At 43.4% G+C, this 16,720-nt stretch overlaps 7 protein-coding genes across 7 annotated transcripts; 2 read left to right on the plus strand and 5 right to left on the minus strand.

The window, feature by feature from the left end:
- Positions 1 to 3,209: 3,209 nt before the first annotated feature.
- Positions 3,210 to 4,034, plus strand: PUMCH_003620 (uncharacterized protein; the record flags this gene model as incomplete). The annotated part of the gene is made up of 1 exon (XM_063022582.1): positions 3,210 to 4,034. One exon carries the CDS (start codon positions 3,210 to 3,212, stop codon positions 4,032 to 4,034), a length of 825 nt encoding a protein of 274 aa, XP_062878652.1.
- A 303-nt stretch (positions 4,035 to 4,337) lies between these two features.
- On the minus strand, positions 4,338 to 6,428 carry PUMCH_003621 (uncharacterized protein; the record flags this gene model as incomplete). The annotated part of the gene is made up of 1 exon (XM_063022583.1): positions 4,338 to 6,428. The coding sequence occupies one exon, from the start codon at positions 6,426 to 6,428 to the stop codon at positions 4,338 to 4,340; it is 2,091 nt and encodes a 696-aa protein (XP_062878653.1).
- A 789-nt stretch (positions 6,429 to 7,217) lies between these two features.
- On the minus strand, positions 7,218 to 7,889 carry PUMCH_003622 (uncharacterized protein; the record flags this gene model as incomplete). Its single annotated transcript, XM_063022584.1, has 1 exon — positions 7,218 to 7,889. One exon carries the CDS (start codon positions 7,887 to 7,889, stop codon positions 7,218 to 7,220), a length of 672 nt encoding a protein of 223 aa, XP_062878654.1.
- Positions 7,890 to 8,314: 425 nt separating this feature from the next.
- PUMCH_003623 (uncharacterized protein) lies at positions 8,315 to 9,427 on the minus strand (the record flags this gene model as incomplete). The annotated part of the gene is made up of 1 exon (XM_063022585.1): positions 8,315 to 9,427. One exon carries the CDS (start codon positions 9,425 to 9,427, stop codon positions 8,315 to 8,317), a length of 1,113 nt encoding a protein of 370 aa, XP_062878655.1.
- An 859-nt stretch (positions 9,428 to 10,286) lies between these two features.
- On the minus strand, positions 10,287 to 11,240 carry PUMCH_003624 (uncharacterized protein; the record flags this gene model as incomplete). Its single annotated transcript, XM_063022586.1, has 1 exon — positions 10,287 to 11,240. One exon carries the CDS (start codon positions 11,238 to 11,240, stop codon positions 10,287 to 10,289), a length of 954 nt encoding a protein of 317 aa, XP_062878656.1.
- Positions 11,241 to 11,525: 285 nt separating this feature from the next.
- PUMCH_003625 (uncharacterized protein) lies at positions 11,526 to 14,627 on the minus strand (the record flags this gene model as incomplete). The annotated part of the gene is made up of 1 exon (XM_063022587.1): positions 11,526 to 14,627. The coding sequence occupies one exon, from the start codon at positions 14,625 to 14,627 to the stop codon at positions 11,526 to 11,528; it is 3,102 nt and encodes a 1,033-aa protein (XP_062878657.1).
- Positions 14,628 to 15,361: 734 nt separating this feature from the next.
- On the plus strand, positions 15,362 to 16,681 carry PUMCH_003626 (uncharacterized protein; the record flags this gene model as incomplete). The annotated part of the gene is made up of 1 exon (XM_063022588.1): positions 15,362 to 16,681. The coding sequence occupies one exon, from the start codon at positions 15,362 to 15,364 to the stop codon at positions 16,679 to 16,681; it is 1,320 nt and encodes a 439-aa protein (XP_062878658.1).
- Positions 16,682 to 16,720: the final 39 nt, after the last annotated feature.

Below are 16,720 nucleotides of genomic sequence, written 5' to 3' on the forward strand. Positions count from 1 at the left end.
GTTTCTGTATCACGAAATATCATACCTCAATGGCTTTCGAGAGAGAGCGTATGGCTAGAACTTCGCATTCTTTGCTTCAATGTCGTTCAATCCATTCTTTCAAACGCGAAATGCATTTTAAAATTATAGTGTGGAGCAAATGGAGACCATGTGCTTGCATTTCACCATTAGACGGGAATACGGACTATGTCTCATTGATCTGATTACCATTTTGCCTAGTACCAGGGTATGTGTATTACGAGTATTCTTGCAGCATCTATTCACTCAGCTCTTCGCGTAAGAATAGAGCACTTGAACCTGAAACCTACACCAGCAAGCAGAAAAAGTCAAATACGAAGTTCTACCTGTGATGTACCCGAACTTCACCCAAGTAAATTTGCAAGCAATATCGATCATTGATCATTCACTTTTCCCAGAAGTGGGTACCACAACTTCAAGTAACAAATTATCTACTGACGAAATCAAACCTACTCATACCTGTTTCATTCTTCATCGAGTCAGTTTTGTCCAATTCAGGCCTTCAGATCTGTCGACTTAACCCTGGCAGCTTCGACTTTCTGATCATTTTTGTCATCCCAGAACCGCCCAGACCTCCAGAGTGTGAAAATGAATGAAGATGTGTGTGAAATTCTGGCAAATGAGAGGGTTGATTCCCACTACGCATACATGCACCGAAAATACTCCTAAGCTCCAAACGCTCTCTGTATCATAATCTCGATTAATAATGTAGCTATTCAGATAGCCGGATTTCAAGAGACACTTTCAATCACCTCTGATAAACTGAAATCACTATTCGGTTTTTCAGTTCTCCATCGAGGTCAGAATAGAATAGGAGCACTACAATCTTGATGACGATCAACCACTACATTTCTCAGTGTGACTCCTACTGGCATAAACATCGTCGATTGGAAGAGGAACAGTAGTTACCGATTGATATCTCCTGTAACGAAAGTCTGATTTCGATGTGAATTGCACTTTGAGACCTGATTCGGTTAGCTTGGGCCATAAGAGCGAACATGGACATGACCGTTTCATGGGCATCCTCAGCTTCTATGACACCGAATTAATCATCACATAACGTTTCCGCATTTGAGAAATTCGCTTTATTCTGTGGTTCCTGGATGGCATATTGTGGCCTTCTTGCCCCGTGTGCAAATATCTAAAAGACTTGACATGGTCAATTTTGAGATTCATTTTTTTTCTGCAAATAGTATATCAAGTATTTGTGGAAACGAGAAAATCTTGGTTGAAATGTGTACACCAGCTTCGAATCTTGGGAGATTGAGACGTCAATGTAAATTTCGAGGTTGATTATCGGTCATAATCTAGTATCGCAGTATAATGCCAAAGAGGGACTCTCGCAATTGAAGAGGAAACAGTAAGAGGTCGATCTACTTCTATCTAAAATGTAGAGGGATACTTTAATAGTGCATACTCTCGCAGGCTGATCATCTTGATGAAATACTAGGTTAGAAATTGTGCTATTGTTCGAGCCATAGCCCATTTTGAGTCACTGCCGCCAAGTTGAGCCGTTCCATCGAATTCGATGTCTTCAAACCCTGAAGATAACTCCCCTTTGTGGCAAAATTTCTTGTATCACATTGCTATTCTTCTATTTTTTGGATTGTCATTTCCCGACCCTTTCATTCGATCTTCTTGAAAAAAAAAAACATCCATTAACTTCTTCCGCTACAATTTGAACCCTAATGATACTTTTGGTGCGTACTCAAGAAAACAATTTCGAATGCCGACCACTCTGTCGCATGGGCGTTTTTCGCTAAAACGGCCCTTCTTACAAACCAAATCCCGTCATCCCCTGTTCTTTCTCTGATATGAGATTGAGCTTTTCTTTATGGTATTGTGTATGTATACCTTCATGTAATTGAGACCTGAAGGACATGCGCCAAAGACAATTCGAATCTGTTCGATAAACGACATGCCACTGTTTGCGAACATCACCAGAAAACTCGCTCATGGGAAAAAGCACAAGACATTTAATTTCGTGAACAGTTCAAGTGATTTAAGATTCAATCATACTTCACTTTTCTTTCAATAGGCTCCTTTCTCTCCAAGCGTCTTCGCCAATTTGGATCCTCTGATCTGAGCGACAGATTATAAGAGGAGTAGTCTTATTTGTCAGTTAGAGCAATTTAGTCAAATATGAGCTAAGCTTCGTGTTTAGAACAAGGGGCCAGAAAGTTGGCCTCTTGAACTACACATGAGATCCTACGAAAGCTCACAAACAACCTCCAGAACTTTCATGAGAATTTATAGAGCGACCAAGGCCCATGCTCATTTGAAGGTGACTGTTTCTCCAAATTTTAACCTGCCATTGGCAATGACTTTGAATATTAGAAGACAGCGGAATTGCAAGCGTATTGATCATGTTTCCCAAGATGGTATTGCATATTCTATAAACTCTGTTTCACAATCCTTCGTAATTTTTGAAAGCTCGGAAATACTGTTTCAAATCCTTTCTACAGAACCAAGTGAAAGAAGTCCATGATGTGAATTGCGGCTTTTATATTCATTTCAGTCGGGAACATGTTCAACACATTTTCTACTTGGCATGATCTTTCTATTAAATGTTCAAAAGTCAATGTTTCATTGTTGGTACTGTCGCTCAAATATTTCCAGAAGTCCAGTGTTTTTTTTCGAGTTTGGCTTTTTTTCTGCTAGAGCTCCCAGTATGGGATCATAATTCGGAACCTTCCAAATTTGACAGCACGAAGTTTCGCAGGAAACTAGCCAAACTTAAGACACAACCGTGTCTTTTATGATCGAACAGATTAGTTGAAGATCGAATATTATGAAACGATAGAGTTTCAGAAAAAGAAGTTGTTCCAACCGAAGAGAATTAGCCGTGTTTGTATCCGGGATGGACTAGATTTGAAATTGTTTGACGCCTACTTCAGCTAGTCAACCTTTATGCAATAAGAACGATCCCGGCAAACTATCTGGACGAAAGGTCGGACTTCGCAAGAATGAGATCCCTCAACACAAGAGTTAAATTCCAGGAATTTGAGTTTATTGAACCAAAACGTCTTCTTTTCCCCTTTCATCTCATCATTATCATTCATGAGAATCTTCATGCAGTTATTAGTCGATGTATGGATCGATACCAATAAATTAGATACTGCAATACTTTCCTGCTAGGGTTTTTGTGTTTCTCATGCTTCGCGGAGATACGTTGATCCGTTTATTCTGCCATGAACGATCGTTCGCCCTCAAATAAGTATCTCAATGCCATAAGCCCTACCTTGAAACTGGTCTCTTTTAATAAAAATATGTCCATACCTGATTTAATTAGAAAATTCTGTCAAGAATCTGATCACGACTCACTTTCTGTGTCTATTTTTACTGTTGGCCTCGCCTACAGTCAGATTAGTGATCGCTTAAAAAGTCAGCGCTATAAATATTGGACACGAGGGGAGGGACGTTTTGGGTACCTTTTGAGAAAGAGAGCTACCCAATGCTCTTTATTGGAGAGGGGTTTGAACTGCGCGATGGAATCTGCTAAAGAAGTTGAGAAAGCAGTGAAGTTGTCCAAACACTTCAAGGAGACAGTGACAAATTATTCAAAGAGAATGGAAAAATTTGAAAACTACATGAAACGACTTGGTACTGAAAGCTACCGCTATCCTCAATCGGAGATTATTTCGTTGTCAAATTTTATACGCCTCATTCTTGAAGACAACAAAAAAGTTGAGGAGTTAATAGTGGAAATGGAACCGCTTTTCAAAGAATACGAAAACCAGTTTCGGCTTTTAGAGCCAATACTTTTGCAGTTCGCAAGTGAGGATGTTAAAGAACCCACTGAACTTCTTCGTGAAATAGAAAAACTATACAATGCATTGGCTCCAAAAATGAAGACAACTAAGATACTCACAGACAGAATTGAAATCTTCTATGAGAATGCGATGGGGCACAAGGTGGCGATGCTCATGGAGCAAGAGCTAGGGAAAAGCGAAAATCACGACTCTACAGATTCTCTGGCAGCAATTGTAGAAAAACCAAAAAAAAGAACAGAATAATGGTATCACCTTTGCCACGGTTTTCTTGGGTACTGCCTGATCTTCAAGACTGCTGAAAACAGCCGTACACAAAGCAAGGACAGTACAGACATCGAATTATTCTATTAATTCATAGCCATTTACTTTTTAATTCCCGGCTCAGATTTTGCCTAGGGTCGGTATGTTGGGAAGACACTTCGTCAATGCGAAATATAAAAGGCGGAAACGAGAAAGATGCGTATGTTCCACACAATTACTTGATACTTAAATTCCAGTTAATCTAGTTCCAATCGAGTACACAAACATTATTTATTATACTGTACACTAAAGATCTTCCAAATCATCCTCTTCTGACTCCGAATCCACTGGTGGTATATGTCTATTATTTGTCTCCTGGAGCGTCTCCAATTCGTCGAACATATCCTCTAAATCATCATCGTTCTCTAGTTTGATAGACTGAGGGTCTTTCTTCTCGCTAGGCTCCTCATCCAATGGTACATCATTGACTTCTTGGCTGATAGATGATGTAGGCGCAGATCCTTTTGGTAGTTCGCTCTCAGGCGGGCCAGATGATAGCAGCGAAGAGATTGTCAGGTCGAGTGGGATATTTGCAGATACCGGTTTTGGGTGGTCGATCACATCTCCAAAATCAAAGTTTTCGAACTCATTCTCCATGTTATCATCACTCTCATCCAGAAAATTCGAAGCTTCATTGAATGCAAATTCCAATGTGCCCAGCATCTTTTCGTTTGCCTTTTCAAGACTTTTGCGTTCTGCTTCCATTGCAGCCAATCTCTTTGCCTTGACCTTTTCTGCGCGTCTTGTGGCACGAATCACATTCTTGAAACTGCGATCCAATATTCCGTCCACCCATTGAAAGTCTGCTTTTGTTGGGACATCCGTTGCGTAGCATGAGAACTTTTTCTCGGCTTGAAGGTAGTAATTTTGACTTCGAAGGAACTTTTGGCGCTCTAGATCTTTGTGAGGCTTTTCAAGGGCGAGTTTTCTCTTCCTTGCGTAGCTGACGAAATCGAATGCTGCATCATTTTTCACAGAATTGCGCAGCACACTGGTTTGCATGGCAGAATGCGACAGTGAGGCATTAACCATATTCAATTGAACATCGCCGGCCTCTTCATTAATTACCTTCGCGGAATCCATATCATTGTGGTGCGCATCAGACTTTTTGTCGTCTGGTGTCACTTTCTCACCATCTAGTAAGATATCTCGTGCTGTCCCGTGGTCCTGATCTCCTATTGCTTTCAGCTCATGTTCAAGTAAGTCAGGCAATGGAGACTCAATCTCGGACAAATTCTCGCCACCAACACTCATTATGTCTTCATTCTCATCTGCAGAATCATCCTCCGAATCTTCAGCTAGTTGCTCGTTCAACTCTTCTAGCCATCTTTTCTCGTCATCATCAATTAATTTATGGAGAGATGACTCGTTGAGTCGAGATTCTTCAAAAAGTTTCATTTTAATCTTTTTAAGTTCCAGAGTTGTATCCATAAAGCTGCTTGTCAGACGATAGGTAAAATCTGGAGGTAGCTCGGGAAAGTATTCTGGAATATAGTCGCGACTTCTCATCTGCTGTGGAACAAGAGCAGCGATTTCATATTGCTCGTTGGTATAGAAAACGAGCGAAGGATCATCCTTGTGGAGATCATACTTTTCCGCATTATATTCGCTTAAGAGATGGTCGACTTCCCCTTTTAAGCGAGCAGCCTGCTGTCGCACAGAATTGGGAAGTGATTTGTGACGGATGTACTCCGTATGAAGATCTGCCGGGGAGATATCGAGTTTTTGAAGACATAATTCCAAATCTGCTACACCAGGTAACGAATGGCGCTGAAGATCTGTCAACTTACGTAATGTCGTGCAAAACAGGTCCATGAATTTTATAGATAAATCGGTAACTTCGTGAATATACTCAGCAGAAAAAGCCGGATTCTTGGGTGACGACTTCACAATAAGACCGACTAGTTTCTGTAGTTCGAAGTCTATCACATTTGCAGAGTTCGCCATGGCGTGTGGCAATTCGACTTTGGCCAGATACTCACCTAGCCTTCTTTGATGAGGAGGGATGTATGCACTTTCAGAGACGGTTCTGAATTGAGGAGGTGTTGATGTTGTTTTTGGTTTTGACAGAACAGGAGTAAATTTATCATCCGGCAGCTTCAGCGGTGCGGAGGAGGCCAGAATCTCCACTGGGGTATCGCTGGGTTCTTGCTTCACAACAGGTGTCTCTTCTGCTTTCTCTGGTACGACTATTGGAGACTCTTTGCTTTGGGGTTCTGAAGCAGATTTCTCGTCCATTTTAGGCCCACTCATTTCCAGATTTGACACAGCTGTAGCTGCTGCTGGAGCTTCAGATGCAGCAGAGTTCGACGCTGCAGCTCGCGTTAGACGAGGCATGATGGGAATCTTAAGGATGTATTCGATTGAAATATATGGGGTTGTAGAGAGTGAAAATTGGTATAAGCACGACCAGAGAACAATGTGGATTTAAAACTTCAATTTATTAATTTTTAGGTGCTTTCAAAAATTAAGTTTGACTGGAATTCTTTCGAAAAACTCCTGACCGTGGTTGATTGGAGTTATGTAGAATGGGAAGAGCATGTAGTCGAAGGACAGGGAGTAAAGGATTTATGGTCACAAGATCTCTTGAAAGCCGTACGAAAAACCAACAAAAAAATTGAATTGCCCAAAGCTATCTAGATCAAGCTTTTTTTGAAATATTTCTAAGACCCTTAGCGCAGGGCAACGCAAAAGAAAGTTGGGATTGCAGTATGGAGACAGTTGAACAAAAATTGAGAGCGAGCTAATAACTAAATTGTATATATCGGGCATACTCGAGATGGGGTCGTTCAATTTCGAAGAGCAGAACACTCAGTGAGACATGGTTTGAACTGAAATCTACATCGTTGAAAAAGGGTATACAATATCCAAACAAAAATTAAAGTTGCTTATTGCGACAGTGAGTCTTATAGGTTGAATATCTCTTGTATTAGCATGGTCTGTGTTTGGCGATTTTTAAAAGAGAAACTCCTGGGAAAAGTTTCAGGATTCGAATAGTTACTACAACCATACGTGAAGCCCTTTTTCTAAAGTCCCGACATTCTAGATCACCAAAGTCAAATTTCAAAAGCGGCTTAATTGACTTGCAATCTGAGTGAACTTCGGATAGTTAAAAACCCAATACACTCATGTTTGACTCTTTGTACCCAGAAGTCCCCGAGATATCTTGGAGAGTGTTCTCGAAAGACTATTCTTCTTTTTCAAGCATGTAGAGTCTACTGGCTGTCTTTTTACACCCATCTGATCCTCCATGCTTTCCATAGCTAGCAAGTGCAGATTGATCTTCTGATACAAATTCCGAAGAACTGGGCTCGCTGCATCAACCTTGGAAATTAAGGAAGCTGTTTTCCTGTGCAGATAGTAGACCTGGTAAACATGTGTCCATGCTTCCTTCGGGTCTGTGCATCTCTGTTCTTGGTTTATGCAGCAAGGATGCAATTTATCAAAAACACGCAGCTTGATGATTTCGGTCGAGTTTATGATTTTCAGACCCAAACTAATACATTCATCTGCAGCTTTTTTCATTTGCTCAAGTTCGCAGAGCCACAGACGAACAACTGGTAAATCTCTGACATTTGGAAGAGACAATTGGCGCTGTATGGTCGCTACTTGTGCCAAAATTTTGGTAATCTCGAGATATGAATGCGCTGCATGGGCCTTGCTCTTGTCTAGATGAACAAAAATTGAATTGGCAAGAGATATGTGTAGCTGTCGCTCTTCAAACTGTTCGAGCTTGTTGAAGTCATCTATAATTTGGTCCATAACATCCGAGACCTTGTAAAGTGTAAGATAAACCATTAAGTCATCAAGGAGACAATTGGAATAAGTTTCCTCCCGTTTTGTATATTGGATTTTCGAAGTCTATTCCGCCTAGATTGTTATGGGAACTCCAGCAGATCAACAAATCAATGAACAGATAAGCACCATCTAACTGCAGGAAGTAAATAAATAATGGTCGAAATCTCTTTATGTAGAGTTGCCTTTGGCTATTTGCCATCATTGATTTTGACCGAGACATGAAGATTGAACAAAAAAGAATTGAAGAAACAGATACATCTGCTCGATAATAGAAAAATTCATGCCGAAAAAGTTCGCCCAATATCTTGAAATCTCAAAAGCTTTAAGTGAAACAAATACTACAAGATCAACTCATGGGCATATATACAATGCATGTATTAAAAGAGAGTTGGTATTACATGACAGACATGAAAGAGTAAGGGCATCTAGAAGTTGCTCAAGGACAACAAGTACTCAATTGCACCCTGGACATTTCCACCACAACGGCGCAATGCTGCCACATTCATGTCGAAGTCTGCGAAGCCCATCTCGTTGAGCTGGCGCAATTGGTCCTCGTATCTCTCTTCAGGTGGTCTGTTATCGGCTGCTGCAGTAGTAGCAGGGTTACCTGCTGGTCCCCAGAAGTTTGCGAACGGGTTTGCGCCAGCTCCTTGCCCAAATCCGGGCAAACCAGGGAATGCGCTAGGAGGAGCACCAGAAGAAGCACCGGAAGCGTCTTGAGAGCCAGTAGAAGCGTCTGTTTCGCCAGAAGGATTACCGGGAGCAGGGAAAGAGCCAGGGCCACCAAGACCGGCACCGCCAGCACCGCTCATGGCACGATTGAGACTAATGATAGAGCGCAAACTCTCTGGATTCGACATCATCTCACGGAACATAGGTTGCAACATCTGGCGTGCCTCGGGGCTCATGTCGCGCAATTGTGGGTTCTGACTAAGCAACATGTCCATCATCTGGGGATTCAGCATCAATGCGTTCATCTGCTCCTGGAATTGGGGCAGCAGAAGGAGCTGCTCAAGCTGTTCAGGGTCCTGGAAGGCACCCATTCCACCGTCGGGGCCAAACATAGAGGCGGAGGGCAATTGCGCATAACCCGCATATCTTGCGCCGGTCAAGTCGGCCAATGGGTTGTAGGAGCCTTGACCAGCAGAGATATTGGATGGAATTCCTGTAGCCGCACCTCCAGAAACAGCTCCACTGCCAGAATTACCGCCACTGGCACTGCTTCCACTGTTTCCACTGTTTCCACCACTTGCGGCACCCACGTTGCTTGTAGAAGTAGCAGCAGCAGCAGCGGCACCACCGGCCTTTTGCATACTCTTGACCAAATGAACACTATGGCCATCTTGGATCTTGTAAGAAGCTACTGTTTCGACATCCTTGAGCACTTTACCGGAATAGATAAGACGTTGACACTCTGGAGCAATATCCAGCGCAGCAGCAATGATGACTTTTAGATCGGCGATAGAGGAGTCGGTGTCGACTTCGACGTCGTACTTTTTGTCGCCCGACGATTTGATTTTGATGTTAATTACGGACATTTGGTGTAAGTGGTAGGAGGAGGGAGTGTAGGTAGGAGATAGGATGAAAAGTTGGGGTTGAGGAGGGAAACGGAGGGAAACGGGGGGAAAAGGAGAAACGTGGTCGGGACAGAGAGAAACACTAAATTATTTATAAAGAGTGAAAAAAAATTATTGTAAAAGCAGCAATTCGTATCCGAAATATTCTTTAGACTTCATGGTGTGTTTGATACGAGTGGCTTTGGATTGAGAGGTGGGTGTAGAAGGTAGCCAGTAATTAAAAGTGGAGAGAGTGAAAATGATTTTTTTGTTTCAAGAATATTTAACTTCAAGGTGTTGGCTTTGATAGACTCGCTGTGCTTCAATTCATCCCAAGTTCGGTGTATGATAAGTATAATAATGATAGTCAATGCTTCAAGAGAATTCGCATTAGCATGAAATTATCCAAATTTAATGATTAAGCTAAGTTTTAGCTAATTTCTGAATCTCATCAAAAAGACCTGGAGGAAAAAACGGTCGTAATAGTAATCATGGTAATCGATTACAAGCTCGAGAACTCACTTAATGAGTCGTTATAGGTAAAACCAACAAAATCCTCAATTGAGTTTACTGAGTAGGGCATTCATGACACTATACACTAGAACGCAACCAGTTTGTGCTAGTACACTTGTCCAAAGGAACATCTTACGTAACAGCAACATCAAATGGAAATAGTAATACAGTTTTTGGGTGTCTTGTAGGTAAAGTCTTGCATTGAATAGTCATAAATTTATAACAAATACAATACTAAGAACAATGTTTATCAATTGTTCTCTGCTTTGAATTCTGTCATTTTTATCCACTGAAGCTCATTCGAAGAAGCCTAAAAGAAGCTCTGAATTTATTCCCCACTCTTTCTCATAAAGGTATAGCCCGAAGTCCAGTTCAAATCCAAAAGTGTCTTCTCACGGTCCCAGCCAAGCTCCGTTTCGAATTCCTGAATCATCTTCTCCAAGAACTCTGCGCCCGCGCCGGTGCTCTCCGAATAGTTGTGGAACAGACTATAAGTCGAGATGTAATTGGTGAAGTCCTTGAGCGTAATTTTCTCTCTGACCAAGCGCAAGTCCTGGGGAGTGAGTTGCAGCAGGCCATCTACAGAGGGCACATACTTCTGAGTCTTCACATCTTTGAAAAGATCTTGCGGAATCTGAGCGTCAACTTCGCGCAACAAATTCCTCAAAATGTCTCTACCAGGGCGATCCCAATGGACACCCAAACCCTTAGGATCCTCATAGACGTACAGGAGGTAGATCTGCTGAGCGCGGCGCATGGTTTCAATAGCCAGCAATTTCTCATTATGAGGACCTTCAAAATTGACGACCACAGGATCTACATAAAACCAATATGCCAAAACTCCATTCGGCTTCAAATGTTTAGCAGCTGCTTCAAAGAATTTGGGATAATCCTTGAACCAATGAATACACTCAGCAGCGGTGATCAAATCATACGAGTTTGGAGGTGCATCGAAGTCTTCCACGGCGCAGACTCCAAACTCGATCCTCGATTCGTCTTGAATCCCCAATTCCTTTAATTTGGCGGCTTTCAAGGAATTAGCGGTTTCAATCATGGGAGGTGAGAGATCCAATCCAACCACATTCTGCGAGAATTGGAGCAATGGATATGTTGCAACGCCTGTTCCACATCCCAAATCAATCGTTTTACCTACTTTGTCGCCTGTTTTTCCTGCCTCTTTACCTATGTATTCTGTCAAAATCTTATAGAAAGAGGGTGGGTAGTGGGGACGGAACGAGTTGTAGTTGGCACTTTTGAAGCCAGCTTTTGCGAAAGTAGACATGCTAGAATAGGAGAAGAAATGTGATTAAATGTGGGCAGGAAATGAAATATGGGGAAATCCGGGGTATATATGTTCGTGGCTGTATACAGTACAACGGCTTTGGAGTAATTTTTCCGAGGGAATCATCGGAGCCGTCGGACTTCTCGGAGATGCGGCTGAAAACGTTCTTCGGTGCCGATCTCGGCCAATAGTTGGTCACATATTAGATACAGCTGAATGTGAATGTAATTGTGTATTATGTTTCAAGTATTTCTATAATTGTGGTCCGGCCTCGGCTCCGGTGACTCAATACGAGAAAGCACCCTCTTCTCCCATGCAATCACTGAAACGATCGTCATCTAGACGAGAACGATCTTCGCCCAAGAATGGGAAGAGGCCTAGTGAGCCGTCAGCCACGAACTCGTTGACCATGAGCTCGTTGTTGAATTCGTTCTTGAAAGGATCAAAGGTAAAAAGGTCTGAGTATGCGCTTTCGAAATCAAATTTGCGTCCATCATTGGTATCGGCCGAACTTGTACTGGCAGTATGTTCTAACTGATGCATTCCGTAATTGTCCATGACTGTCTCTAACTCAGTAGACTGACGAGTTGTCTCAGACCTGCCACCTTCTTGCTGAGAAGATTCAACTGGATCAATTGAGCGATTGTCGAAGATTAGATGCGTATCATGCGCCTGCGCAACGATAGGCATGCTCGATAATAGCTGGAGGGGATCTGGAACATTGGCAGTGCTGGATGCTGAACTGGCCAGACTTTTCTCTAATAATTTGGGGTTAGAAGACAGACGTCTCTTAGGTGCTAGTTTAGATGATTTCACCTTCAAGTCCGATGCTTTGAAGCCAAGCACACTTGCAATGGAAAGTTCAAGTAGATTGGTGGAGTTCGTCGACAAGGCCCCTAGTATACCCTTCTCTGTATCCGCACGGAATAACTTGAAAGTTTCAAGCAAAATCTCTTTCAGACTTTGGTGGAGCACTCCGCCTTTTATGTAGTCAATGGATCCCTTGGCTACCAAGAGAGCAAACCGAGCTTGTTCTCTAGGAATGTTGAGAGGAATTGGAAGGAGATACAGGAATGTCACAGAAGCATTCTTTAGGAGTTCCAAGATCTGAATTGAAGATTGTTGAATCATGGACATGCTCGTGACGACAGTGCTCCTGTTGGAATGATCCAATTCCAATTGCTCCTTAGCAGACAAACCAACATTATGGTGGTTACCATACTTAGACAAGATAGGAAGATAGATCAAAATCTTGGCATGATAATAGAGATAAATCGACAAAATCTGATGTGGCGAGTACAGAGCCCAGTCTGTGGAGTTTTGATTGTTTGAGTTTTTGAGGGAGAAGCCATTGACGTCAAGTTCGAACTTCAAGTCCAGAGGGAGGTCCCGACGCCAGCAGTCAAGAATCCTATCCTGATTAGCAGCCCTCTCTCTTTCGTTCGAGTCTCTTGATCTGGAAAATACCAGGTCAACGATGCCTCCAAGCACTTTACAGTATTGCATGAAGCAGAGAGCGATTTGAGTGACTTTACCGAAAATGGTAAGACGAGTGTTGTTAACAACCAAAACTGACTCGCTGTCGTTGCTTCCCACGGCATTTGCATCGCTAAATGGCATGGCACATTCCACTTCATTATCTTTGAGAAGCCTTGGGAGACCCAAGATCAAAGATGAATAAGAATCGAGACAGTATACGCACCAAAACAATATTCTGCGTTCTGCTTGCATGAATTTATAAAGATTGACGTCGTTTGGGTCTTTGCTTAATCCTAAAACTGCAGCAGGACAACGATGGAGACGAAGTTGTTGGGCCATGGTAATCATTCTACCTCGAAGCTCGTATGAGGTAGCCACATCTCCCACAGCTAAACAGTAGTGAAGGGAGAGTGCAAGGATCTGCAAGGATTCGATAGAGCAATGCTTCGTCAAAATACAGTTTGGACGGATGAATTGACAGATCAAGCGATTGTACTTGCTCAAACGGTTATGATAAAGCTCTAGTTCTGCTGCGTTGTTTGAATTCAAGTAGTGGCTTTTCAATGAGAGAAGTGCCATGGATGTAGTGAGTACAAGAAGAGCACCCAACTTCTCCCACAGTTCGAAGCTGTGAACCAAATTTTGAGATAACATGCCACTGTCTCTGGCCTGGCAGAACCTATTATAATTTTGGACAAAAACCCCTTGGTCCAAGATGGGTAGCACACATCCCCAGTTTTGGAAATATACTCCCAAAAGGTAATCTAGCTCAGCTTGAGACGGAAGCTGTAAACCAATTAAAAACTGGTATGACTGAGCCTGGTCTAATTTCGCGCTTTCCACATCCATGATTATGTCCAAAATATCCTTTTCGGAACCTGGAAGACTTTCGCTATGAGAGTGGGAACGGGAATCGTATTCTTTGAGCAGTGCAATTGCTTTAGCGGTCATTTTGGCTGCGGCAGAGTTGTATCCATGAACCTGGCATACTTTGGCCAAAACTGTAGGCACAAAAAGGGTCTCTTCGGTACTTCTGGGGATGGCGGCAGCCACAAGATTCGTGAGGAGTTGCTGCTTGCTAGTTTCATTCACAGTGTATCCCTTGTGCATCTGCTCGATAGCAGAAGCAGCAGCAAAAGCACCAGGAGCAGGTCTTTGACCGACGTGTGACTCGTGGCTATTTCTTCTAGGCGCTGAATCATCATCGTTAACCATAGATAATGCTGAGTTGGCTCCCGCAAGAGATACAGGTCTCTCGTGGACGGAGCGGCCCTCCATGGCATCAATGCAACATGCGCAAGTTTTCGTATGCTGGTGGCCCTCTGCATCCAGTTCTTTGTGGCGATTTTCCTTCGCCGATCCGGAACCTGAACTGATCCGTTTTCCGTGAAGAGGGTCGCTGCTATCGCCTCCAGCACTGGCACCATTTCCGAAGCTCGAACTAGAGTCTTTTGCAGCCGGCACATCGGTTCTTTCACCCTGTTCACTGGCCAGGACCCCATTTTGAGCCAATTGCTGGTCTCGAAGCTGGACCAAGCCCTGCAATTTCGAATTTTCGGCCTCCAACTGCCGCACGTACTCCTCCAATGTTTCCGTGTAACCTTTGGGAAATGCCCGTCTCGTCAATTTGTCAGAAACAATACATTTAATTCCAACTGCTAAGCATGACGAACAATCGGGCACCTTTCCATCGCACCGAGACTTTTTCGCTCTACAACGATCACAAGCCTGCGCTGTACGTACAATGACTTGGCCTGGCGCCTTTATTGTTGTTTGTTTTGGCGATTTCGTGTCTTTCGTCTCTTTCAAAGAGTCTCCCAGTTCACTTTTCACCCTTGGTTTCTTTGCAATAGGAAGCTCTAGGGACGGCGCCAGTCTTTCTTCTAGTTTTACAGCCATACTAACCATGAAGCTACGAGAAAACAATGGTTTTGAAAAATATTATAGTGTCACATGGGGCTTATATATACTGTATGTGAGTCAGTTATGACTCGGAGTCACGGGAGTTAAGCGTTTTGGGCGTGTCCCTCACCCCCACAACAATGGTGGTCATATTACTGCACACAGACGCTCGGAGTTTTGCCGAAATCCGGGGTTTCAAACTCCGGTTCCCACTAAGGCGATCAGTGATTGGCCCGGAGTGGCTCTTCGGCCGTTGGGGGCAGTGTTTGCAGGTTCGGGTTTTGATGCGAAACGATATGACGCAATGAGTTGCGATGAGATGCGATGGGATGATCTGAGAGCATACTCTTCCCGGACTTAGAGTCACAAGACAAGAAGTATATGAGCGAGTTGGCAAAGAGGGCTTACGTTTAATCATTTTTCGTTAATTTGGTTCCTGTTTATCTTTTTTTGTTCTCATTTCCGAATCTGGGATATAGTTTTGTAGTTCTTGTCAGATGGCCTAATTCGGCGATACCAGACCCAATGAGGTGATGGATATTATCAATACAGCGATGTAAGAAGTAAGTGGGAACAAACTCAAAAATAATAAAGATTCGATATTGGGGTCCATATGACTTCCGCCCATTCTTCCTTTTTTTGCCCCCGGATCCTTTACATAGAACTTCGGACTTCCTTCTTTCACCCATTTAAAGGGATCTCCCGCCACGGCCATAATTTTGCATCGGATTTTTTCGTCAATGAAACGTGAAGCAGAAGCAAAGGTTGCTGTAGCGAAAAGAGTGTCTGTCACAAGGCGCAGCCAGCGCATTCTGGCGAAGGTTTCTGCAACACCAAGACTTAAGCAGGAGGAAACTGAACTCGAATTGCCGCCTACACCGGCCCGAAGTGGAAAGCCAACACCGGATGCAAGCATTTCTCCAGATGAACCGAAGATCAAGGTCGAGTATGAGTGTTTGGCAAAGACCTCTACTGAAACTACTGTATCAGCTCTTAAAACTGAACTTGATGGGGAACTATATTCAAAATCTATTTCGAAGCAAGGAAGTAATTCTCCTCCAATCATTAAAAGCGAGTTACAGGCAGTGGTCTCCCCAAGTTCGAAGGCTAGACAACATTTGGAGTATGCCTCCAATCCGAAGCAAGAAGACGAGGTTCCTCCCAACGTATTCCCGCCATATCTAGGAGAGCTTGAGGAGGGTCAGCCAGCTAATTGGATTGAAATCTACAACGAGATTGTCCGGATGAGGGCACTTATAACCACTCCAGTAGACAATATGGGCTGCGGACGCATGCCAACGTCACTCATGAACAACAGTGCGGTTCTGGACCGGCGCACTTTTCGCTTCCAGCTTCTCATAGCACTTATGTTGTCGTCGCAGACCAGGGACGAGACAAATTTTGCCGCTATGACCACCCTTCACGAACATTATCGCGCAAAAGGTTACCCTGGACTCTGTCTCGATGCTGTCTTGGCGCTGACTGAGACGGAGGTTGATAAATGTATTTCCAAAGTTGGGTTCCATACACGTAAGGCTATGTACATAAAAAAGGCTTGTGAGATGCTAGCTCAGAACTTCAATGGCGATGTGCCTCAGACCATCGAGGAAGTGGTCTCACTTCCGGGTGTCGGACCGAAAATGGGCCATTTACTCCTCCAGAATGGCTGGGATATCAACCTGGGCATTGGTGTCGACGTCCACATCCATAGATTAGCACAGATGTGGGGCTGGGTGCCAAAAACAGACAAACCTGAGGTGACACGCTCAGCACTTGAGGATTGGCTCCCGCAGCAGGTTTGGGCCGATATTAACCCGCTTCTTGTTGGCTTCGGGCAGACCGTTTGTCCAATCAAGGCGAACAGCTGTGATGTGTGTACTCTATCGGATGGTCTTTGTGATGGCGTAAATAAAAAGCTTGCGAGAACTCCGTTGACCGAGAAAAGAATTCAAAAGATTTCGAAACTGAGAGGCAATTTAGACGGTCTTGTGTCACTACGAATGGCAAAGGATCTCTTAGAGGCGGAACGCCTATCATCTACGATGAAAAAGGAGGATTAAGTGAAATGCCAAGTCTGGTTGCGATTTATGAAACAGCCC

This window comes from Australozyma saopauloensis, chromosome 4, assembly GCF_035610405.1.
Source record: "Australozyma saopauloensis chromosome 4, complete sequence".
Lineage (NCBI taxonomy): Eukaryota > Fungi > Ascomycota > Pichiomycetes > Serinales > Metschnikowiaceae > Australozyma > Australozyma saopauloensis.